The sequence below is a fragment of the Manis javanica genome, chromosome 2 (assembly GCF_040802235.1).
Source record: "Manis javanica isolate MJ-LG chromosome 2, MJ_LKY, whole genome shotgun sequence".
Taxonomy (NCBI): Eukaryota; Metazoa; Chordata; class Mammalia; order Pholidota; family Manidae; genus Manis; species Manis javanica.
Window position 1 is genome coordinate 184,753,886 of NC_133157.1, and position 26,214 is coordinate 184,780,099.

General features: G+C 36.5%; 2 protein-coding genes across 5 annotated transcripts in view; both read left to right on the forward strand.

The window, feature by feature from the left end:
* The first annotated feature begins 3,305 nt into the window (after positions 1-3,305).
* On the forward strand, positions 3,306-5,334 carry POLR2K (RNA polymerase II, I and III subunit K). 3 transcript variants are annotated; one of them, XM_017655260.3, is made up of 4 exons: positions 3,306-3,380; positions 4,027-4,096; positions 4,425-4,517; positions 5,156-5,334. In XM_017655260.3, the coding sequence occupies exons 2-4, from the start codon at positions 4,036-4,038 to the stop codon at positions 5,176-5,178; spliced, it is 177 nt and encodes a 58-aa protein (XP_017510749.1). In that variant the 5' UTR covers positions 3,306-3,380; positions 4,027-4,035; the 3' UTR covers positions 5,179-5,334. The 3 variants fall into 3 exon arrangements, with proteins under 3 accessions (XP_017510749.1, XP_036851336.1, XP_017510750.1); XM_036995441.2 differs by having other exon boundaries at positions 3,333-3,384; XM_017655261.3 differs by having other exon boundaries at positions 3,356-3,417.
* Positions 5,335-7,639: 2,305 nt separating this feature from the next.
* Positions 7,640-26,214, forward strand: part of SPAG1 (sperm associated antigen 1) — a 65,513-nt gene continuing 46,938 nt past the window's right edge. The window contains exons 1-7 of one of the 2 annotated variants that reach the window (XR_012128336.1): positions 7,640-8,398; positions 11,932-12,073; positions 13,799-13,958; positions 17,894-18,019; positions 20,780-20,844; positions 21,320-21,426; positions 21,992-22,097. Coding sequence is in view for 1 of the 2 variants with exons in the window: in XM_073229892.1 (XP_073085993.1) it covers positions 11,934-12,073; positions 13,799-13,958; positions 17,894-18,019; positions 20,780-20,844; positions 21,320-21,426; positions 21,992-22,097 (704 nt within the window). In the remaining variant the exon portion in view is untranslated. The remainder of the gene's footprint in view (positions 8,399-11,931; positions 12,074-13,798; positions 13,959-17,893; positions 18,020-20,779; positions 20,845-21,319; positions 21,427-21,991; positions 22,098-26,214) is intronic. The other variant, XM_073229892.1, reaches the window with a different exon arrangement.

Genomic DNA, 26,214 nt, shown 5'->3' on the forward strand with positions numbered 1-26,214 from the left:
GGTCTTTTCCTCTGCCCCTTCCCTAGATGAGGCGTCCTACTTCAGCACCTGTCTTACTTTTCTCTTCTGTGCTTACATAGTTCTCATTCAGAGCTTCAGCTATTACTTTTCAGCCAGTAAGAGCAGCTAACACTGCTCTCCTCTGACGGGACATTTCTCCATCTGGATGCCCCTTAGTCATCCAAATGCCATACATCCCAAATCACAATCACTAACAATGATTAAACTCTATGTACCAATCACTGGCTAAGTACTGGGAATACAAAGATGAGTAAAACACGTTTTCTGCGCGCTTATGGGGTTCACTGGTATTAGTGTTATAATAGAGGAGCAGTAGTCACACAAAGGAAAGAGGGATCAACTAATTCTATGGGAGAAGAAGGGGCAGAGCTAACTTCATTAAAAGCATGACTTGAGGTGGAGTTTGAAGAACAAGTGGTAGTTTAAAAGGCAAACAGCAGATCTCAATCTAAAAACAAAATGTGCAAGAGAACAATGAAACACTTGGGCACGTTAGAGAAACTAATTTGTTGTAGCTGAAAACTAAGACTTGTTTGAGGAAAAGGGCAAAACCTTGAGAAGGGGAAGAAGCCAAGTCATGGAGAGTTTGGGGTACATGTTAAGAGTATGAAGTTTATCCTCTAGGCAGACAAGAGCATTTTAGAAAGACCACTCTGGTGGTAGAATGGAGGACAGAAGGAAGAGAGGTGAGGTTGACTGCAAGGAAGTGACTTAGGAAGCCACAGCATTGTTCTGGAAGAGAGTCGGGGTGGAGAAGAACCTGAACTCCACATATTCAGTTGGCAGAATCAGTCTCTGAAGCAGGGGGTGAGGGAGTGAATAGTACAAGGCTGGGAGAATATAAGATTAATTTACTCTAAGATTTGAGGAAACCTGTAGGACTTAAGGAATTGGTGAATTACACAATCTTAAGACAGCACCTATCTGAAGCCTCCAGCACACCCCCAGATAGAGTAGTGCCTTCTCTAGTTCAACAAATCTCTGTTGTAGTCATTTTGCCCTTCCCCACCCAGCCCTGGCAATCCTGCTTTTCTGCTTATTTTCTTCACATAATATATCACCTTCTAATATACCATATTATTTACTTATTCTTTAATGTCTGCTCCCCAGTCCCACTGTAATGTAAACAGGGTAGGGAATTTTGCCTATGGTTAAATAATCCACATGTCCCCAAACACCATTTAAACATTGCCCTTTCCTCTCTTTCCCTAATTTATTTTTCCTTGGATATTTATTACAACTGAAAAGTAGAAGAGCATATTATAGCTCCCTTCTATAATTCAAAGAAAAATTTTACCACCTTCCACCCCCAAATGGGCAAAAAGACACCTAGTCAGATGGGCTTGTCCTGGCTTTACTCACATACACCAAAAATAAGCCAGTGAGCCATATTTTCTTATTCTTTACCCACCACAGTCTTTGGCCCTTTTGCTTTCCTTTCTGGATTGGGTGTTATCCCATTGCTGATCTCAGAATTCTAAAACCTACCTGTGTTCTACAAGATTTAATGTTTCTTTTGGGGACCATCTTGCAAAACATAATAGAAGACTTTTCCAATCACCATGACATTCAAGCTATGCAGATATCCTTAAATGAATATGATCAAGAAAAAAGGAAAACAGAGATTCAGAAGGCAAACAGCATCTCCATGGCTATAAGGAGTTAAAAACACTAGTATCCAAGATGGAAAAATAACCATGAGGGGTAATGCAGTGATGTCCGGCACATAGTAAGTGCTCTAGAAAAGTTAGCTGTTACCCTTTAAGGTCATTCCTAGTTATCCTAAAACTATGGGTTGCTGTGGATAGGGAAAAAAGGGTGTTGAATTGGTAACTAGCATTTACATGAACTCTTGTTGAAATTCTGGATCTTCTTGCTATCACTTGTCATTACCCTACCCCTCTGTAGGGCCCCAAGATCCCTTTATATTCTACATGTTTTGATCCATTCTAATCTCCACAGACTGTGTAATGTGCCAGATTTCATCTTGACACCTCAACTGGAGAGTCAGTCTCCAGGACAGTTTGCAAAGATTAAAGTTACACTCTCTGGATCACTACATCATCTTTCTTATGATAACAATGGTTTAATCTAGTATTTCTTGTAGGAAAGCTTGTTTTGATTGTTCTATTGGACACTTCTCATTGGTTGAGAGGAGAGGCACTTTATAAGAGAGCTGATGGTTAAAATATTTATGCTCTATGTCAGCCTGTTTTGGAAGAAAGAGCAGGAAACTCTGTCACGTTTCCCTGGAAATTTAAAAATTGGCATCTAGGAAGACTGGGATAAAGTTAAAATCTATCAAGCTAGTTTGTGGAGATGCAACCAGTTGGCACTCCTGGAAGTGAAAGGTGAAGCTCAAAGTTCTCAAGTTGCTGGATGGAACACTGGAAAGCAGTTTGGCCTGCTTACTAAGAAACCAAAGACATTGTGCATATTGGGGAGAAATAAACCTGCTTCACCTGGGGAAAAATAAACCTGCTTCTCCCCTTAATTGTAATAATTATTAACACTTTGTTATTTTCTAGATTTTAATGACCTCATTTTCCTCTCCCTCCTTCTGATAGAAGTAAAATGCCTGTTGTGAAAGAAGCAAACGAATGTAAATGTTGTGAGCCCAGCTGATACTAATCTCACTGAAATTTTGATCTTCGAAAGAACACATCTCCACGGGACAGGTCGTTTTGTTCTTCTAGGGAGGAATACAAGGGACAGAAGGAGGGACAGTGGAAAGCTACGGCTATAAATACCCCTTAGTTTTAAGTGAGAGTAATTGTAGCTCCCCTAACGCCCACCTTTGCTTTAAAACGAGTAAAATAAGTGGGCAATTGGGACGACAAGAGGTATGAAAGGTCGTAAAGCAATAATGAAATCATGCTCAGGGTAAGGGCCGGGTGCTCACTTCCCCAGCACAGATATCAAACGACTTGAAAAACCTAATCTGAAGACAGCCTTTCAACGTTTAAATCAGTGGTCGAATCACTTCTTGCATGATCCTCGATGTTAGCCTAGGATTCCTCGGGCACTTGCCATTTGTTTCCCTTCTAACCCTCTGCCGTCCTGGAGAAGTGTTTTCTACTACCTTCATTAGTCAGATAAACAAGCCTCCCTGAACTTGAGGAACTGTTTGAATGCTTTGCTTTCCTGAAAAAAGGGAAATAATTGAGGACGAAACAAGGACTTTTCTCCAGTTCTAATACACAAAAGCCCCGGCTGTACTGCTCGTGCGCAATCCGGGTACCTGGGGCACACCGGGGATGGAAGGGGCGGAGACTCCACCGTGCGTCATATGCTAGAGCCGGAAGTTGGTTGAGACGCGGCGACAGCCATAATCTGGAAGCGCGAGTAGTTTTGTTCTGGTGTGTGAGTAGGGAATTTGGCGGGTTGGCTCTTGGGGTAGGTAGCTGGAACAAAACTGAATAGACACTCGGGGTTTAAAAGGTCCGGTGTGGAGTTAGAGTTGGGAGAAGCTGGGAAAAGATTTAATGCTGTTGTTTTTTGTCTCATTTCCTTGTTTGGCTGTTAAGCTATTGGGAGTTACTTAAGTGTTTTTCCCTTATTTCGGTTCTCATGTCCCCCTGTTGAGAGAGAACTTTTTGGCCACTCTCTGCCAAAGTCTGGAGAAACAGAACTATGGTTAAATGGGAACACGAATTTTACAGTCAGATCTGAATCCCTCTGCCTCTTAACAGTTGAAGAATCCTGCGCAAATTCTCTGAAGCCTCGGCTTCTTCATGTCTAAAATAAGAGTAATACTTTCTAGGATTGTTGTAAAGATTGTAATGAAATAACATGCGTAAAATATTTTACTGTGTCCAGTTTCGGTGTAAGTGCGCAACATGTTGTAATTCTCCCCCCACCCACTGTTTTAAGCCTACCAGTAGGGTTTGAAAAAGTACAGATGGCAGTTGGGACCCTTTTAGCTTTGCCTGAGAAAAATGAGGGCTGGTTGAATTTGTTAGGAGCCCGTTTTGAGATATTCAGTATTGGAGTCTGTGATTTCAGAGCCTAATAATGGACACCCAGAAGGACGTTCAGCCCCCAAAGCAGCAGCCAATGATATATATATGTGGAGGTAAGAGTAGCACTTACATAAGAGTATTTTACTTATTTTTTTTAAATTATCACATTTACCTTTGTCTTAAATGAGTCAGTCACCGTTGATGTTATAAAGCAGAACACATTGGCAACTATTAAAAAATCCTCTTATTTTCATTTTTACATCGTAGAAAAAATGCGTTGCCCACAACTCTTTTCTTTCCCTTTTAATATATTATTAATAAAAAAATACCCTCGAGATTGAGTATATTGTAGTGCTTTGGGCAAAAAAATATGGCTAAGATAATTTGCTTGTATGTAATATTTTCCTTTTAGACATTGAATAACCATGTTTTCTTTTCTAGAATGTCACACAGAAAATGAAATAAAATCCAGGGATCCAATCAGATGCAGAGAATGTGGATATAGAATAATGTACAAGAAAAGGACTAAAAGATGTATCCTTTTAACTATGCTTTCTAAATATGAAGTAGGAGGAAATGAAGAATAATGCCCGGGTTGATAGTGAAAGACTAGTTTCTGATAAAAATGGTTATAACTTTTGGATTACTTAAAAAAAAAAGGTATGATTAGCATTTTCATGGACTAATATGTCAGTGTATAGGTGTATACTAAATAATCTTAATACTAGTTTATTTTGGTTCTCATAAGTCTATTTTCAGGGATTATGTAATTAAGTACTCATTCTTGAGCTTGCGTTTATGGATAAACTATGCAAGGAAAAATACAAATAGTGTGTATGTATGCTACCAAATAGAAAAAGTGAGTATTCACATTAGCCAAAAAGACTAAGGTTTACTAACAATATTTTTTAAATTAATAACTTACCACCTTTAACATTGCTATAGTGTTTTTTGGTGTGTTGGTCTTTGTATAATGGAAAGGGAACTAATAAAAATGCAAATAGTTTTTTCTTATTTCATACCCAACTGTCATAGTAACTAGTGAATTCCATTCTTTCTGTGGGTTTTAGATTAAATAAACTAGCTTATTACAAAGAGAAAGTGATTTGGAAGTGTTAAATATTTTATATAATTTTAAAATACTTTTTTGTCCTTAATGTCATTTAATACAGTGGTGGTTTTTGATGCTCGATGAAATATGGAATTCAGAAGAATATCTTCGTTTGCATTTGCGTTTACTGTTAATGTGTAGCTTTTGATTGGTGTACTTAATGAATGCAACTGTATGCACATGATTTCATATTGTATTTAGGCATCAATAGTTTATATAAAGAAATTATTTTTTCTTCAACTACATGATTTATAATTTAATTTTATTGTGTATGTAATCTGACACAGTGAAGGTTAAAAGTGCTTCCCTTAACCACCCTTTTAAGCAAAAACTAGAATCATCTGGGACCCTTGTTAAAATTGAGTTTTTAGGGCCCTCTTCAGGTCTGATTAAGTTAAGTTCCTTGGAAATCATTGTTTTTTGTCACCAACTGTTAACTTCAACATCATTTTGTATAGATTATACCAGTGCACTGTCAGTGTACATACATTTTTTGAGTTGTGCTTTTCATTCGTTAGTTGGCATAGTCGTTTTTGTATTTTATATAATGCTGGATTATTTTTAAAATCTTGGGCAAGGAAGAAAAACTGTAATGGTTGTTTTCTATAAGGCAAAATCAAGCCCAAGTAAAGTGAGTAAGGCAGACTATTAAGGCTGGGCCAGTTTCTCAGGTATAATTGTTCATTAACATATAAAATTCTGTTTTCAGGATACACACTGAATTATTGGATAAATGTTTAAAACTTTTGCCTTGATCTTAGGGTTATGGATATTCAGATACTCCATCTGTTCCAGGTTTCCATCATTATGGAATGACATGTTGGCCTCCCTAATTTGTTTTGAAGGTTACATATATTCCAGCTTTATTAGTAGCTGTTGTGTCTCTGACATTCAAAAACAGTATGCTATTTTTTTTAAAAACCTGTATTTCTACTACCATCCTTGAATACTAAGTTCTATAAATTTATTACATGCTGTATAAAGTACTACCATGCTCAAATTCTTAAAAAGTGTTCTCTTGGTCCCGGTTTTCCTTTAGCTGTGGCTTTCATTTTTAAATTCTGCTACATTCTTCTTGATCTTGTCCTTCTTAGACAAAATAGTACCAATAAATATATCTTTTATGATAGCCCTCTAAACAGGCCCCAGCACATTGGATAATGTTGCTCACACCTGTCTAATTTCATCATAGGTCCTCTGCATATCAGTAGTTTATTGATATTGTTATTTGGTTAACTAGACAGTGGTTTAATGGAAAAAGAATTATCACTGGAACTCAAGACTACAATTTCAGTCATTCACTTAGCTGTTTCCCCGTCATCTGTAAAATGGAAGTAGTTTTACCTCTTGCCTACCTGAACAGTTTTAAGTAAAAATAGTAGAATAGATATAAAATTGCTTTAAAAAGACTTTTGAATAGTGTTTGCTAAATACAAAAATCATTAAATCTGAGCTTAAAGTTAACATATACGTTATTTCTTAGTAAACTTCTTACCAATGACTATGGACTTGCAAGTCCATGAGCAAAGCATAGAAATTTGTTCAGATCTAGCCCTGCTATTCAATAAATAGCCGGTTCACTTCATTTGTTTAAAGTTCAGCTTCATTTTCAAAGTGGAAGAATGAATGATCGTCAGTACAGTGCTTTGAGACACTCAAACTATCTTCAGAGATAGAGGTTAAGAAAGTTTCAAAAATAGATGAAATCAAATAACCAATCTTAAGAATAAAACATCATGAAAGGTGAGAAACTGTAAACTGGGAAGATGTAAAAACAAGGTGCCTCTTCACATACACAAATACATGCATATCCCCACCCCTCCTAGAATAAGTTGTGTGTAGAAAATTAGTCAAGAGGGAGTGACTACTTGAGCTGAAGGTTAAGAGGGAACCTGCCACAGTAGGACAGGGGAATGGAGCATTCCTGAAGTAGAGGAAAACAGTGTAAAGGCTCTGGGTAGAAAATAGGCTTGCCTTATTTGCACTTCAGAATAATCCCTGTGACTCAAACTTTAAGATAGGCAGAGGCCAGCTCACTTGGGGCCTTGCGATGGGAGTAAGCAGGAGAGTGACAGGTTTAAAACTTGAAAGATTACTCAGGCTGTTCTGTGAGAATGGACAATACAGGGATAGGTGACAAGGGGAAGCCAGTTAGGGCTACCTGTAATAGTTCAGGCTAATAATAATGGTGTCGGCTACACTTGACATTGAATTATCAGAAGTTGCTTTTTATCCTACTTGTTTATTCAGCATAAATATTAATGTTCATAATGATAACCAGAAAGAAAAGTGTGAATGGGAAAAAACGTGGAATTACAACCACTTCCCTAAATAGTGAAGGATTTCTTCCTATGCTGGAAGTAAAATGATGTTAAATTACGGTAGGCTGAGGGTTTTAGACTTAAGACCTAATTGTATGACGTTTGCCCCGTAAAAAGAGTTTAGTAAAGCAGCCTAAAGATTACTCTAAAGTTTGTATCTGTGACTGTAAATATGCAAGTTCAACATTCTCTAGCACTGGCAAAGGAAATAATATAATTAGTCGTAATTTGAGCATTAGAATATTTGCCACTATAGGTGCCTGCTAATAGATTGTAGGTCTAATTTAAGTGCAAAGAGGAAAGAGAAATACACTTATTGAACTCCTGTTATGTGTCAGGTACTGTGTTAGGGGCTTTGTTTTCTATTCTAATTAGTCTGAAATTATAAAGCTGAAATGCATTTCCCCACAAATGAACAAATGGTCTGTACTGTTTTATTCATCTGAATTGTATTATGTCTTACTCGCCTTGTATCCCAGCGCCCGGTACAGTGCCTGACTCATTATCAGCGCTCAGAAAATGTTGAATGCATAAAAAGGAAGATGGAATCTTTCATTTGCTCTCGTTTATAGGGGAAGAAGTAAATCTAGGTTGCGATGTAGATATCATGAATGTTTCATTGTTTCTATAAGTAGAAATAGTTGCCAGTTTACCTAGCGGGAGTACAGCGATCCAGAACAGTAACAGCATTTTACGTCAATGCAAAATGGATTAAAATGCAAAGGAGAAGAAAGGGGACACGCACTTTTCCACCCCTACTTATCCCGTAATGGTCATCTGTCAGAGGGAAGCTGGGGCTGTACGGCCAATCAGCGGGGTGGCAGGTTGAGGACTAGCCAATCATACCGCAGAGGCCCTAAGCCCTGCCCCCGGGAGTCAGCTCGTTCGTGCCCCCGCGGGCTCTACGCCCTCCTGCACTGGGCGCCGCGGAGGAGGTGAGCCGCGGCCGGGTGCTTCTTACCGCTCGGGGTCTTGGAGCCAAGGTGAGTACTCGGCGGCTGCGAATAAACTGCGTTTCTCCCCATCGCTGCCCCTCCCTGCGGAAGCCGGGGTGAAAGGCCGACCCCGAGATTCGAGTGAGGGAGCGCGGTGTTGGATGAACATCTCTCTTGGAGGAAACAAACGGGGGACTTTTTGTTTCTCGCTAACGGTGGCGGATGTCGAGGCGGGGCAGCAACAAGGGGTTCCCGGAGTCCGCTGGGGCAGTAGCCAGTCCTGGTGACTAAAGCCGGGGGGTGGCGAGCAATTTCAGAGGGTCCTAAAGTGCTGCCTGACCGTTGTGGGTTGGCTGTAGGTCTCCCGTCTCCCGGCCAGTCCCTGACCCCGCCGCGCTCTCTAGCCGCGCTGTACATAGAAACCGTTGCTACGTCTGGAGGATGCCGTTTCCTTTAGGTTTCCGGCTGCAGGGGGCGCTCGGCCCCGTGGTTGCTGAAAGAATATGCCCAGGTGGAAGAAAACAGGTTTTCTAGTTACTAGGCCATCGTAGTTTACATTAGGAATAATGGAAAATGGATGTGGATTAGGATGATGGATAATGAATTGAATCCAACCAGGACCAAAGGTTTTCCTAATCAAAGAAACTGTGAATAGATGTGGAAGTGTTCTAAAGAGCAAATAAAGTATGTAATTTTTTATAACTTGAGAATTAATATTTAGTGGTCTTCAGAATGTGTATCCTACCCTCCCCACCAAAATGGTAGTTTTAAAAAGGATTCTCACAGAAATGTTAAAACAGTGTTCAGCATGAAATTAGTTTGGTCAGGTAAGAGATGGCTCTACTATTTCAAATGTTTTTCACTACATTTGATTAAAGTCATCAAATTTCAGGGGTTGCAAGATAACCTCAATTTGAGGTAGTCTATTTTAATCCCATTAGATGCCTAAATTTCTACCATCAAAGATCCTCCAGCTCTTTGGGAAAACTCTCCTAAGGCAACCCATTCTATTCTGGGCAGCATTAATAATTTAAAAGTTCATCTTGCTTTCCTATAACTTCTATCCGTAAGGGCTATTCTCGTGTTGGGAGACATTCTTCATACTGGGCCCTGCCAGTATGGTGTGAAAGCCGCAATCTCATTTCTCAGCTGAATCTCATCTGATAGCTGATGAATAGTCATCTCTAGTCTACATTCAAGTCAAAGCCAGCAGCAATATGGAGGAGAAGCTGACAGAGCTGTCCTCTTTTTCTGCAGAGGTCTGATTTATGACCAGGCTCCCAGAGGGTGGGCATGCTGAATACACCCATTGCTTCTAATGAATTAGACCCATTGCTACTTCGTTTTAAAATTTATAACCCAGTATGTTTTATTGTAGTGGTCTTTTAAAAACTTTGGCTCACAATAAATGTATTTTACTTTGCAACATGTGCATTTATGTACACACATTTGTAATTTCTTTTTATGACATAAAATGAAAGTTTTTATAAAACTTATTTACTGGTATGTATCATGTAGTCAGTTTCTGTTGTTCTATCTCATAAAACAATGCTGACTACAACTCTCTAAATTGATACAGTGGGTTGCCACCTGCAATTTGAAAAGCCTGGGTATGATAGTTACGTATATGGGTTCCGTATTGCCTACTGAGATTCAAATCCTCAGTTTGCTGTGTAAGGGCTGTATGACCTTGAGCAGTTTACTTACCTGAAACATCAACTTCATCTGTAAAATGGGAGTAGTTATTAATATTCTTAGTAGTTTTAAAGATAATGTGAAATAATCCATGGTGCTTAGTAATTAAGCTCCATATATGTTAATTGTTTTAATGCTCTTAAAACCTACCTGGTTCACTATTTGAAGAATTAAATGAGTTAATATATGTAAAGTACTCAGAGCAGTACCCAGCACACATTAAGAACTATCTATTAACTTTGTGTTGCTGTTATTTTTGTCATGAGCAGCTGTATCATTAACACAAAAATGTCCATGGCCTTTGTGTTCCCATTTCTCTTCAACAAGTGTTTCTTAAGGAATATAAGGCATTATTTATTATGTTATCATTATATTATGAATATATGAAAGTGACTAAAGTAAAATCTCTTTTAATCTAGAAGGGAAGACAAATGTAATTAATAATATGTGAAATGAGGGAGGTACATTGCAGAGTGCTGTTCATGTTACCAGGCTGAGATGCTGTTTTTTCCCAGGATCATGTCTCGGATGTGATGAAGAATGAAGCCATCAAAGACTGAGTGAAAAAAAATAAAACTCCTGCTACTCAGGAGGGGCTCCAACGGTGGATGCTGTCAGGGCTGTAGTATCTAAGGTTTATATTGCCTCCTGAGAGGAGGAAGTCCCACCCTCCCTGGACCAAATAGAGAACTTGATTGGCTGAGAGTACATTGCTTCATTTGCATAGGGCATAACCAGTCAGAGCTGAGGTCTATCTAAGTGTACTTTTGAATGGCTGAGTTTGATTGGAGCTTTTTAAAACTTGCAAGGGCCCTGAAGCTTCTTGGAACTTACCAAGGTCTTGAAGTGTCTTGAAACTTACAAGGGCCCTGAAACTTACAGAGGCCCTGAACACTATCTGCTTGCCTTCCTCTATCACCTGCCTCATTAGGACACACAGATCTGGGAGCTGTTTAATGATGTGCATGGGCAGCAGGGAATGTAAGGAGGCAGGGAATGGGGAAAAGAGTGATGTTAAGAATTACAGAGAGGATGTTTGTGCTAAATCAAGGATAGTTGGGATGTTAACAAAACAGCTAAGGGAGGAGAAGGTCATTCAAGTCATTTAAATCCACATTAAAAGATATCTTAAAAAGCAGTTTGAGCACAGAAAGGGATCAGAATATGCCATTTCAAACAGGCCATCTTAGCACCAGTGGAAGATTAACAAATAATAATTCTCTGCCCTCTCCACTTTCTGCTTAAAATCAGGACATAAATTTCCCTTTGTGAAGGTGTCCTCTCCTCTCTCCTACTACCAGGAAAACAACCCTTATCCTTCAATGAGTCTGCATAAACAAATCTTACTAACATAACCCTTATCTTCCATTATTTTCTTCCATATTTACCTTTTCATAGAAACCAAAACCCAGTTTCCTTTGTCTAATCACTTCCCCGCAATTTATCACCCTTTGTTAAAGTGGTATATAGGCTCCCAGGCCTAACAGTTCCTTTGGGTTTTTTCTTTTCTATGGAGCCTCCATGTGTGAATAAAATAAACCTTTTCTCCTATTAATATGTCTTTTGCCAGTTTAATTTGTAGGCCTCAGTGAATGGATAAAATTTTTTCCTTCTCTGTAGCTCCAAAACCTGCTTTGTCATGTTCCGATTTTGCTTAGGTGGAGATTGAAACAATCTATGTATGGTACACAGTAATTTGGCTCCATGAATGTAAACTGTTAAGAGTTTAGAATTAGTAGCCTTCCTCCTTGGAAAAAACACTCCACCTCCTTTTCTGTAGAAGTGAAAAATAAATATTAAAGAATTACCTAGGTAGTTACTGCTATCTAAATTGAGTATTACAATATATATTAGATTCATAACTGTTTTCTTATACTATATTTCAGCCATGACTGCCAAAGATTATCCATCATTGTGGGGCTTTGGGACAACAAAAACATTTAAGATTCCCATTGAACATTTGGATTTCAAGTATATTGAAAAATGTTCAGATGTTAAACACTTGGAAAAAATTCTTTGTGTGCTCAGGTAAGTATTTAGAAATCATTTCATGTTTCCATATGCCAATTTTAATTACATTGTTACCTTCTAAAAGTTGAAGCGACATTAGAAATATTGGAGAAAATTTTCAAATATTGAGATTGTTATTTTGCCTATGTTAGGTTCCAAAATAGTGGTTTGGATTCTGTGGTTAATTTGGAGGGTTCTGGCTAGGTCTACTTCCAGCATATGACTTGGGCTGATTAGTATTCAAGAGAGTATTTTTCTTCCTCCACATTTTGTAGGAAGAGGTAAAGTAGCTGTGAAAGTAGCCATTGGGAGATAAGGTTTGCTCACTAGCCTACACTGATAAAATTCTTTGGCAACTTCCCACTTCATACCATTTGCCCACAAAAATGGGTGACACTGCAAAATGGTCACATGGAGAGGATGGTGGGGAGGCTAAGAGGTAGGACTAAAAGGCAGGGAATCAGGGCCTTCTCTGGGTAAGAACCCCAAGGTGGTGATTGTCAAACTTCAATATCCGTCAAATAGTTGTTACAAATGCAAATTTGAGGGTCCCATTCCCAAAGACCCCGTTTCAGGAGCATGCGTTTTTTAACAAGCACCTTGCTGACTGACATGCAGGTAGTCAAGGGAACCCACTTTAAGAAACACTGCCCATGGCATACCAATCTATGCCACTTATTTTGGATTTCTTGAGGCATTTTCATTTGGAAAGTAGCCTAATATTGCAGAAGCATTTGTGAAGTATGAACTGCTCCTTTCCAGGACAGCAGTAGTGTTCCTTTTGCTCAGCAGCAGTTCATCTGTTTTCTTCCCTCAGACCCCCATCTTTATCACTGTGTCCTTTACTTTGTCTCTCTCATCACCTTTAGGGTCCCATCCTCTCTAATCATCCCTGCCTGTCCCCAGCCAGAGTTAATGTGATGACCTTATCATTTTTGAATGGAACAATGAAACATACCGTATTTTTTTGTTTTTCTTAGCAGTATAAGAACATTTTTATTTATATTTGGTCAAGGAATGAAAAAGAAAATGAGAAATTTATAGGATGGAAGAGTTTGAAAGCCACAGCAATCAGTTGGTTCTAAGAAATTCTGTGAATAAACTAATTAAATAATATTGCATTGGCACTTAAAATTTTTATTTGGATATGAAATTTATTTCTAGTTTTCTGAAAACTTAAAAGTAAACAGACTCAGGAGAGGAGAAGATAGATTTTCCCTAAACAAATGAAAAAAGAACAGATATCTACATCTAATACTCTCTAAGGAAGGAATTCTGTTCCTTGAGTGGTTGAAATTAGAGGCATGTTGTTCTAAACTGTTCCTCTGCCATTTTCTTCCTAGCCCTTTGAAAAAAAAAATGGAGCTGCAAAATCATCGTTGGAAAACAAGGTCTCATTTTCCACATGTTTCTAGTACTGAATTTCTATTTATAAGCTTAAGATAATCTTGTGTACAAAGAAGTTTAAGGGGAGAGAAAATGTTACTTATTCAACTTTTAAAGTGTGTGGTGGACATTGGTGTCCTTGGAGCTCCCTTTTCTCCTTCACTGCATCGCTCCACAGATTAACAGATAAAAATGGAGGCTGCATGGTTGAGGAAGGTCAGTGAGAAGCCAGCACCCTGGCCTTCATCCTTGTGCAAGGGCAGTTCTTGAGTTCTCTGCAGAACCCAGCATACAAACCACTGGTCTAGATGATTTCTAAATGAAATAGTAACCCTAAAATTCCGAATATTTTTAAAGGTCTGGTGAGGAAGGATATTATCCTGAACTTACGGAATTTTGTGAAAAACGCCTTAAAGGCTTGGCTCCTGAAAGTAGAGCTTTGAGGAAAGATAAACCTGCAGCGACAGCATCTAGTTTTACAGCAGAAGAATGGGAAAGAATTGATGGTGATATAAAGGTATAGAGTAACACCAGTTTTTGTGATTGTCACATTCTATATCTGTCTACTTCACTTATTCAAAATCCAGTCTTTTTTTGTCAATAAAGGGCTTTGAGTGGAAATTACTTAGCATTGATTACTTTTTACACTCAGGAGAGTATTGTGAATTTGTTTCTGCATGCACATACATATAGGTATTTTAAATGAATAATATTCTATCTTAGGAAAATACAATTTTCTTATACCACTTCCTTGGGATAATTATTAGAATTCAAATTGCTTGATCAAAGGATTGAATATTTTTAAGAGTTTTGAAACACATTTTTATGTTCTCAAAAAAGTTTTACCTTTTTTCTCTCCCACCAGCAGTGTATAATGTCTGTTTCAGATACTCACTACTGGATATTGTGTTTGGATTAGAATTGTGTTGAATTTATGGATCAATTTTGGAAGAACTGATATCTTGACAATATTGAAATATTCTGATCTGTGACCATCATATATTTCTCTGTTCATTTAAGTCTTTAATTTTTTGTAACAATGTGTTGTAATTTTCAGTGTATAGTTCTTATATATTTTTGTTAAATTTATTCCTAAGTCGTATATTTTATGCTATTGTAAAAGTTGACGCTTTTTAATATTGATTTTTTTTGTCATTCTGAATCACCTTAGTTATGAAATTTAATTGGTGTTTTCCTTTTGGTGTGGTAACATTCAAATTACATGAAATTTACCATTTAACCATTTTTAAGTGTATAGTTCATTGGTACATTCACACTATATTGACGAGTACAGGTCATAAGAATATTCACACTGTCGTGCAACTAATATCCAGAACTTTTTCATCTTGCAAAACTGAAGCTCTATACCTATTAAACAACAATTCTCCATTTCCCCCTCCTCTTGGACCCTCCAACCACATTTTGCTTTTTGTTTCTGTAAGTTTGACTAAACTAGATAACTCATGTCAGTGTAATTTTAATTTGACTTTGTATCCTGTGGTCTTATTAAATTTATAAATTGTTTCTAGTAGCTTTTTTGTAGATTCATTATATTTTCTATATTCAGGATCAAGTCATCTGTGAATAAGAGAGATTTACTTCTTTTCCTGCGTCTGCCTTTTATTTCTTTTACTTGCCTTATTGTACTGGCTAGGACCTCTAACACAGTGTTGGCAGAAGTGGTAAGAGCAGATATCCTTGTCTTTTTCCCAATATTAGGGAAAATCATTCAGTCTTTTACCTGTAAGTATAATGTTAGCTTAAGATTTTGTGTAGATGACCCTTTATCAGGTTGAGGAAGGTCCCTTTTATTCCTTGTTTGATGAGAATTTTTATCATGAATGGGTGTTGAATTTTATGAAATGCTTTCCTGCATTTATTGAGAAGATCATAAGATTTTCTTTGTAGTCTATTAAGCTACACTATTTTCAAATGTTATACCGACCTTGCATTCTAGGATAAACTCTACTTGCTCATGATGTATGTTTTTTATATATTGTTGGATATAATTTGCTAAAATCTTATGAAGGATTTTTGTGTTTATGATCGCAAGAGATACTAGTCTGTAGTTTTCTTGTAACGTCATTGTCTGGTTTTGGTAGCAGTGTGATGCTGGCCTCACAGAATGAGTTGGGAAGTGTTCTATTTTCTATTTTCCAGAAAGTTTGTGTTTAATTGGCATTATTTCTTCCTTAAGTATTTTCTAGAATTCACCATTGATGCTGTCTGGACCTCCATTTTCTTTATAGGGAAGGATCTAACTATAAATTCAAATTATTTTAATAGATATAGGGCTACTCAGATTATCTTCAGAGTTCTCTCTCTGTCTGGCTATCTCCTTTTGGATATTTTGCACACCACATCTTATATTCTTGGCCTCCTTGAAGAACTCTTGTCTTTCTGCATGTGCTGTGAGACCACAGGGATGTTGGGTTTCCTTTCCGTATGTTACAGCCTGGAAATTCCAGGCAAAAAGTTGAGGCAAATGCAGGCCTTACCTCATTTGTTTTCCTTCTTTTGAAGATCACTGTTGCATGCTATCTATTTTCCAGTGTCTGAAAACCATTATTTCTTGTATTTTCTCCAGTTTTCTAGAATTTAAACAGGAGGTTAAATTTGTCCCCGCTGCTACATCAGGGCAAGGAGGAGAGATACCCCTTTATTGATTTTTCTCATGGGTTTCCTATTTATTTGTAATAGTTCTGTTCTTCAATCTGCTATTTGCCTTTTTAATTTTGTGTATGGTGTTTTTCATGTTAATTCATTAAAATTTTTTATTTAATCATACCTCTTGATTTTATGCTTTATGATCTTTTCTTGCTATTATATTTGAGAAAGTTTTCTCTCTACCAGATATATAGTTGCCTATGTGTCTCAGAGTTCTTTTATGGTTTCATTTTGCTTAAGAAATATTTTTTTAAAAAGAGACTCTAGAGAAACTGTGGTTTTTTATTTGTTTTGTTTTATGTTATTTTATTCAGCACATTTTACTGGGGTGAATAATAGTGTTTGAGAACAATTTGAGGGATATGTATTCTCTAACTCAAAGTGGTAAGTTTTTAAACTTTCAGCTTTCTAATTTTACCATTATATTGACTTGAATTTGAAAATCTGGTGATCTACATGTTAAAACAGCAATTTGTGTTCAGAGTTTTTTGACTTAATTTTCAGGGAGGAGGGATAGTTTTGTTTTAGTGCACAGCCTGCTTTTCTCCTGATTGCGTTGTTCTTTCTCAGCCACTTGAGCCAGTCTCCTCCTCATCTCCCTTTCTTATACACTTCCCTGCCCCTTCTCCCTCTCTCCCCATTCTCTCTTACTCCCTTTCCTCTTATATAATTCCTTCTCTCCCTTTTTACCTTTCTTTCCTTTCTGTTTTTCTTTTTCTCCTCCTGTTTCTGTTTCTCCCCTTTCATCCTCCCTGCCTCCTATACAGGTAGCACAGATTAAATAGTTTATTGCTGTATCCCAGTGCCTAATTTAAGAGTGTCCTAGACAGATAATAGACATAATTAGCAATTAGATATCAGACCCTCACTATATAGTTGCTGAATAATAAATAATAAAATTTCACAAATAACAGATCTCTTCCTCAATTTCTCCTGGGACCCATGACAATTCAGTTTTATAAACATAATTGTGTATCTGTTATATGCCAGACGTTGTGCTATTTGAAATACAAAGATGAGATTAAGACATAGACTGTGCTGCCCTCAACAAACTTACAGTGTGGTGAGAGAGACAAACAACTGACCCTAGAACAACATGGGTTTGAACTGCATGGGTCCATTTACACCTGGATTTTTTTCAGTGAATATATTGGAAAAAATTTTTTTGGAGATTTGCAACAACTTTAAAAATATTTTTTCTCTAGCTTACTTTATTGTAAGAGTACAGTGTATATAACACATATAACATATAAAATATGTGTTAATCGACTGTTTTTGTTACTGGTGAGGCTTCCCAGTCAATAATAGGCCATAAGTAGTTTTTGGGGGAGTCAAAAATTATATGCAGATATTCGAGTACTTGGGGGTGGGCACTCCAGCCCCTACACTGTTTAAGGGTCAACTGTAGATGATTTTGAATCTTTATGCTAATACATGGAGAAGGAGCCCTTTTAACCCAACCAGGAAGTTCAGGGAAAGCTTGTTAGAAGGGATGATAAGGAAGATTCTGCAAGGTAAGTAAAAGTGGGAAGGGCAACAGTATATGGATATATGTGACAATGCTGAATTGTATACTTGGAAATGGTTAAGGTGATAAATTGTCTTATGTGTATTTTACCACAATTAAAAAAAATAGTAGATAGGGCATCACAGATAAAGAATGGCATGATCAAATTGTCCCCTAAAAGATTGTCTCACAGGAAACTATGATGATGTATGATCCTCTCTAATGTGTGATAAACTACTTCAAACTGTATATTTACCTTCTTTTTTCTCTCTTCACAGAGTTGGGTATCAGAAATTAGAAAACAAGAAAATACAGTACATTTTCATGAAACTGGAACACTTCCAGCAACAGAAGATAATTTGCCTCCAGTTCGTGGTTCAGACAGCCATCTTCGTGTTGATAGGGTAGTTCCTTTTGATGTGGGGTGTGGGTGGCAGGGGAGAATGTGGTGGTTGTTTTTTTAGAGGAGGTAGCTCAGTTTAACTGGAGTAGCCACAGTGTGATGTTCTCTAGGCAATTGGGGATTTTTTTTCAGCTGGCCATGTGTTAGTACCTTCTTGAGTAGGGTGTATTTCATTACTTGGAGATCATCATGAAACAGCATTTTCCCTTAAAGACTTGCATCTTGGATTTCCTGCCTTTCCTCATTTTTTTCTTTTGTTGTTCTGTCTCTTCTACTCAGACCAGTCTGGATAAGCACATAAGATCCAATGCAGTGTGTGAGAATTTCAGTTAATAATTTTATATACCCAGTAGAGACATAGAGGAAATAGTTTATTGCATAATAAACTATGGATTTAAAGCAGTTTATAGATAGTATCATTCCTCTGTGTACTGCATGTATTTTTACCCTGCCCTCAGCCCCTTATGATTGTTTCTCCATGGTAGTTGCCTATTTTGTCATGCAGACACAACACAACCTCTCTTTTTACACCCATGGGTTACATAGAGAAGGGGCCTGTAAACCCATTCTACTTAATTTCAAGTTGAAACTGAGCTGCTTGGCATCCCCTGGCCCTGACAGCTCAGAATCTAGCCCTTATCTCCTGGACATAGGGAGTCTCTAGGTTTGCACTTGGATCACATATTCCATTCTCTCTGCCCCCCTTTTTTTCCCCCTTTATTCCTGTTATTTCTGAAAGGATGGCTACCCGAGTCTCTTCATTCTGGGTTAACTTGTTTTTACTCTTTTCTTTGAATCCTCAATTTTATTTAAAAACATCTATAGCCCTTTATCACTCTGCTGTCTGATAATTTACCTTCCTGGATCTTTTAATTCCCCATTAGAAGTTGCCCAGGTAATTGAGGTACAAAGTAATATGGTAAGGATGCCATTTCCTGTAATCAATTAATTTGTATTTATTTCATACCCATTACGTACTAAATCTGTGCCCTGAAAATATAACAATGTATAAGACTTGGTCTCTGCTTTCAGGGAGCTTGTCATCCAGTGGGGTAGACAAAGATAGAGTGGTTCTCAAAAGTATGGCCCATGGACCCTGGTTGTCCCAGAGAGCTTTCCAGGGGGTCCAGAAACTCAAGCTATTTTTAAAAATGATGCTAATGCTTTGTCTTTTTCACTGGGTTGACATTTGCACTGAGATAAAACTGCTGAGGCCTTGGCACAGATTAAGGAAGTACTAGTAGTTGTCGTTTCTCCACTGCTATTCATTGGCAGTACAAAAATTACAGTTCAACATAAAAATGTTGCTGATGAAACGAACTTATTTTGTTAAATCCTGAATCTTGAGGACACATCTTTTTAATATTCTGTGTGACAAAATGGGAAGTTAGTAGAAAGCATTTCACCGTGAAGTGGAATATGTTGGTTATCTCGAGAAAAGCACTTATATGATTGAGTTGCCAGCTTAAGTAGCCACTTTTTCCTGGAAGAATTTTTACTCAAGAGTGACTGATAGACAAACTGTGGTTATTCAACTGGCTGAATACTGGAAGTGAGCAAAGTGGGCCTGTCACCTAAAGGAAAACAAGTGACAGTGGTTTTTTTTTGCCAGTGATAAAATCTGACCTTTAAAGTATATAAATTTAGAGTATTTTATAATCTTACGTGGCCTTAAATACCAGTTTGTGACAAAAAGTTTTCCTCTTTAGGAATATACATAAAGGCTTTTCCGATGAGCTCCATGAAAATATTAACATGAAATTTTTTAATCATGTAATGAAATGTATGAATGTTTGGAAGATTTGCATAATTCCAAATGATCAATGTGCAATGTTACAGAATTGTGCATGGGTAAATGCCCCATTCAAAATGGTTTCAGATTATGACTAACTTTTAAGAAACAATTTAAGAAGTACGTGTAAGCATAATGACTATTGTTTGCTTTCCTCCCACTCCCTTCTTGTGCTTGCAGTGGGCATGTGACCTATTGGGCCACTTAATAGTGCACCAAGCTAGTGCTTGGTGAGAAAGAGGCACATGGCCCAAGCTAGTCAGTCAGAGTCCTCCCTGGGATTTCTCTAACAAAAGATGGAGAGTAGGGTCACTCTTTTTTTCCTTTCTGACTGGGAGGCCTGTGAGGTCATAATGCCAGACAATTTAACACCATGTGTTCTACTACATGGAAAAAGCAAGTAGCCAGTGGGGAAAACAAAATCAGTAGGCAGAGAGAAGCAGACACTAGGGACAAGGGAGAGAAGGAGAACTGGAGAGGGGACATGTGAGCCCTTCATCCAGCAAGGCGCTTGCACTTTCATCAGTTTAATTACATAAGCCAATCATTTTCTTTTTAATAAAATTAGTCCTAGTTAGGTGTCTGTCACTGCAAACAAAACAGCAAAATAGTTATTATTTCTCCAATGCCTAGGTTTTAAAAGAATGAATGATAGTTTAGTGTGTTTTTATTATAAGAAAATCACTAATAATCATATTTAACACATGTAAGTTTTAAAATTTCACATATGTACTTAAAATCTTTAAAATTGCTCCCAGGATTAAATATAAACTTAAAATCATTTTTACATATGCTCTGTAGTATTATGGTAATAATTATAATACTGAAGTTGTTATAACTTCAAGGGTACCTATTTTTCTTATCTATTCAATTCATGTATCTTAATCTAATACTTCATATTACATTTATAGTAAAATGTGTTAATCTTATATTAAATTTATCTCACAAAATATGATTTTATTCTTTCAGGAAAAATATTCTAAAAGTAGACCAGCTAAAAAGAATATTCCGAGGGATTATGCAGACTGGGATAAGTATGTTTTATATTTCTTGATATAAGATTTATCACTGAAAAAGTCTCTACCATAAAACACTGTAATAACTTCTTAATTATAAACATGAACATACCAAGAATATCAAGTTACTTCAGTAGAATACTCAGAGTATCTCATCTAAACACTTCTGAACTTGTTTTTTTCATTAAATGAAAATCCACTGCACTCTTTGGTTTATAAAAGCAACCAAACATAATTAAAATAATCAAACTAAAAAGAACACAAATTTTAAATTGAGAGAAATTGGTCACAACTTTAATTACAAAGTTCTCAACAGTTCAAGTATAATATTTAAGTCCTCATTAAGTTGCATGGCTTCTAAGAGAGAATACAGATGACTTATAATCTAAATTTAAGCATTTTTGATATGTGTCTCTAAATGCAGTTATACAAACACAATATCAATGATAAATTTTATTTTCTTGTGTTGTTTTTATTATTTTTTTCATTTAAGATTTGACGTGGAAAAGGAATGTTCAAAAATTGATGAAGATTACAAAGAAAAAACTGGAGTAAACAAGTCACACTTGTCTAAAATTGAGACAACTATAGTAACAGCAGGTAGCTGGGGAAAATTAATAATTTACTAGTCTTTAAATTTTTTTAATTATGAAAAAAGTTATCAAATTAAAAAACATTCTCTTTAAATGCTGTAGATTTCCATTAAGGGTTTATGGATTTTTCTCCTAGAGTTGACCATTTCTAATAAATTCAGTTCTAGCCTTTAACTACTTAATTTTATATGAATAGTAATCATGCTACTAAATTTAGTAAGACTTAAAAATACAAATGTATTTTTTTTCCTGTAATTCATTTGGTTTTCATGCTTTTTTTCAAATCCTTTTTCCTCCAAATCCCTCAAAGTTTTTCTTTTTGCCTCAAAACAAAAAGATGGAGCAGATTGCTTTCATTTGAAATCCATAGATATACAGAACCTTTAAAATAAAACAAAACCAATCATAAAAAAAACTAAACCATTAAAAATTGTGAATTAAAAAAAGAAAATTAGGAAAACTTATTTATTTTATAATTTTCTGCTTCTGTTAAAAAGTATTTTTTGATTAAAATTTTTTTAAAATTCTATTAAGTTTTATTTTTTCTTATAGCCAATAACATTCATTTCTAGGTCTAACTGAGAAGGAAAAGGATTTTCTTGCTGCTCATGAGAAGGAAAAAGGAAATGAAGCTTTCAACTCAGGAGATTACGAAGAGGCTGTGATGTATTATACCAGGTGAACAGATTTTTGTTGTGGTTTAAACTTGTCATTTAAAAAATGATAATGTTTAAGTTTAATTCTTAGAATGATATAAATAAGGTAAAAAGTCTGTTGGAATCACTCAAGATATTCTACTTATGATTTTTCATAAATTTACTTGTGTTTGCCTTAGTTTTTTTCAATACTATTTTATCCTCTAAACTCCCACCCCAGCCCCACTTTTGACAGAAATCCTAACTTTCATACTTCACAGAGAAAATAGAAGCCATCTGAATGAAACTTGACAGAAAGTCCATACATCATAGAGGTTAAGAGCTTAGGTTCTGCAGTCAGACTGCCTGGATCTAATCCTAGTATTTATGGTGCTACGTCCACCACAGAGACTTTCATATGCTCGGTCCTAGAGTACTCTTTTCTTATCTCATTATCTAGTTAATTCTAGGTTATCCTTCAGATCTCAGCCTGTGCCTCTATTCTTTGAGGATGTCTTCCGTAACCTTCCAGACTAGGTTAAATCCCCAATCCCCCCAACCCTCTAATTTTTTTTTTATTAAGGTATCACTGATATACAATCTTATGCTGGGGTTTCACATGAGCAACATTGTGGTTACTAGATTACCCCCATTATCAAGTCCCCAGCATATACCCCATTACAGCCACTGTCCATCAGCATAGAAAGATGCTATAGAGTCACTACTTGTCTTCTCTGTGCTATACTGCCTGCCCTGTGACCCCCTACATTATGTGTGCTAATTGTAATGCCCCTTCCCACCCCCACCCCCCAGTCCCTTTCCCTTTGGTAACTGTCAGTCCATTCTTGGGTTCTGTGAGTCTGCTGCTGTTTTGTTCCTTCAGTTTTTGCTTTGTTGTTATACTCCACAGATGAGTGAATCATTTGGTACTTGTCTTTCTCCCCCTGGCTTATTTCACTGAGCATAATACCCTCTAGCTGCATCCATGTTGTTTCAAACAGTAGGATTTGTTTTCTTCTTATGGCTGAATAATATTCCATTGTGTATATGTACCATATCTTCTTTATCCACTTATCTACTGATGGACACTTAGGTTGCTTCCATGTCTTGACTATTGTAAATAGTGCTGCGATGAACAGGGGTGCATATGTCTTTTTGAATCTGTGATCCTATTCTTTGGGTAGATTCCTGGGAGTGGAATTTCTGGGTCAAATGGTATTTCTATTCTTAGTTTTTTGAGGAACCTCCATATTGCTTTCCACAATGGTTGAACTAATTTACATTCTCACTAGTAGTGTAGGAGGGTTTCCCTTTTTCCACATCCTCGCCAGCATCTGTTGTTGCTTGTTGGCCATCCTAACTGGTGTGAGGTGATATTTCACTGTGGTTTTAATTTGCATTTCCCTGTAATTAGCAATGTGGAACATCTTTTTATTTGCTTGTTGGCCATTTGTATTTCTTCTTTGGAGAAGTGTCTGTTAAGGTTCTCCGCCCATTTTTTGATCTGGTTATTTGTTGTTTGGGTGCTGAGGCATATGAGTTCTTTATATGTTTTAGAAGTTAACTTCTTATCAGAGGAGTCATTTATGAATATATTCTCCCATACTGTAGGGTGCCTTATTGTTCTGCTGAGGGTGTCCTTTGCTGTACAGAAGCTTTTCAGTTTGATGTAGTCCCACGTTCATTTTTTATTTTGTTTCCCCTGCCTGAGGAGATGTGTCCAGGAGAAAATTGCTGACACTTATGTTCAAGAGATATTTTGCTTATGTTTTCTAATAAGAGTTTTATGGTTTCATGTCTTACATTTAGGTCTTTGATCCATTTTCAGTTTACTTTTGTGTATTGAGTTAGGCAGTAATCCAGTCTCATTCTCTTACATATAGCTGTCCAGTTTTGCCAACACCTGCTATTGAAGAGGCTGTCTTTTCCCCAGTGTATATTCATGGCCCCTTTATCATATATTAATTGACTATATATGTATCTAGGCTCTCTATTCTGTTCCATTGATTTATGGGTCTGTTCTTGTGCCAGTACCAAATTGTTTTGATTAGTGTAGCTTTGTAGTAGAGTTTTAAGTCATGGAGCATAATCCCCCCAGCTTTGTTCTTTTTCAGGATTGCTTTGGCTATTTGGGGTCTTTGTGGTTCCATATGAATTTTAGAACTATTTGTTCTAGTTCATTGAAGAATGCCATTGGTATTTTGATAGAGATTGCATTGAATCTGTAAATTGCTTTGAGCCATTTTGATGATATTAATTCTTCCTATTCATGAGCATGGGATAGATTTCCTTTTTTTGATGGCTTCTTTAATTTCTCTCATGAGTGTCTTGTCTTTGTCAGAATAAAGGTCTTTCACCTCCTTGGCTAGGTTTATTCCTAGGTATTTTATTCTTTTGGATATAATTGTAAATGGAGTTGTTTTCCTGATTTTTCTTTCTGCTAGTTTGTTGTTAGTATATAGGAATACAACAGATTTCTGTGTATTAATTTGTATCCTGCAACTTTGCTGAATTCAGTTACTAGTTCTAAGAGTTTTTTTAATGGATTCTTTAGAATTTTCTATGTATAATATCATGTCATTTGCAAATAGCAATGATTTAACTTCTTCCTTACCAATCTGGATGCCTTTTATCTCTTTGTGTTGTCTGATTGTTGTAGCTAGGACCTCCAGTACTATGTTGAATAAAAGTGGTGAGAGTGGGGATCCTTGTATTGTTCCTGACCTTTCAGGTTTTCACTATTTAGTATAATGTTGGCTGTGGGTTTGTCATATATGGCTTTATTATGTTATGGTACATGCTTTCTATACCCATTTTGTTGAGAGTTTTTATTATGAATCGTTGAATTTTGTCAGATGCTTTTTCAGCATCTATTGAGATGATCATTTAGTTTTTATCCTTCATTTTGTTAATGTGGTGTATGATATTGATTGATTCACAACTATAGTACCATCTTTGCATCCCTGAAATAAATCCTGCTTGGTCATGATGGATGAACTTTCAGATGTATTTTTTTGATTCAGTTTGCTAAATTTTGTTGAGGATTTTTACATGTTAACCAGGGATATTGGTCTGTAATTTTCTGTTTTTGTGGTGTCTTTGTCTGGTTTTGGTATTAAGAGTGATGCTGGCCTCATAGGATGAGTTTGGAAGTATTCTTTCCTTTTACTTTTTGGAATATTTTAAGAAGGATAGGTATTAGCTCTTCTTTAAATGTTTGGTAGAATTTGGCTGTGAAGCCATCTGGACCAGCGATCTTGTTTTTTGGGAGTTTTTTGATTACTAATTCGATTTCATTGCTGGTAATTGGTCTGTTCAGATTTTCTGTTTCTTTCTGTGTCAATCTTGGAATGTTATATTTTTCTAGGAAGTTATCCATTTATTCTAGGTTGTCCAATTTATTGGCATATAATTTTTCATAGTTTTCTATGATAATTATTTGTATTTCTGTGGTATCCATTGTGATTATTCCTTTTTCATTTCTGGTTCTGTTTATGTGTGTACACTCTCTTTTTTTCTTGATTAGTCTGGCTGTGTATTTATGTATTTTGTTTATTTTCTCAAAGAACCAGCTCCTGGTTTCATTGATTTCTTTCTGTTGTTCTATTCTTCTCTATTTTATTAATTTCTACTCTGATCTTTATTATGTCCCTCCTTCTACTAACTTTGGGATTCATTTCTTCTTTTTTCTAGTTTTTTTAGTTGTGATTTTAGCTGCTTATTGTTAGACTTTTAGACTGTATTCATTCTTAGTAATCTTAGCAAATTGACACTTTTTGTGGCTCCCATTTTTGTCTTCTATTCTTTTGGATTTAGAAAATTCAGTGCACCAATACCATTATGTTTCCTATATGTAAGAATACATTATTTCATAGCATTCCAAATCAACTTCTTAAAATAACAGCCCAGTAGGTTTTAAGTTCTTTCCATTAATTTTTTTATATTCATACCTTTATGTAGCAGAATTTGCACTCTTAAAGTCTATTCCTCAATTACTGATACTCTCCTCTGTTTCCTTCAGTTAAATTTATTTGATTAAATTATGATCATTTCCTTAGAGCCAAACTACTTTTAGATTATAAACTAATTTGTGTCTGTTGACACAATAACAGCTTAATAAAGGATATAGTTGTGTTTGATTGCTCCATTTTTTTGGACCT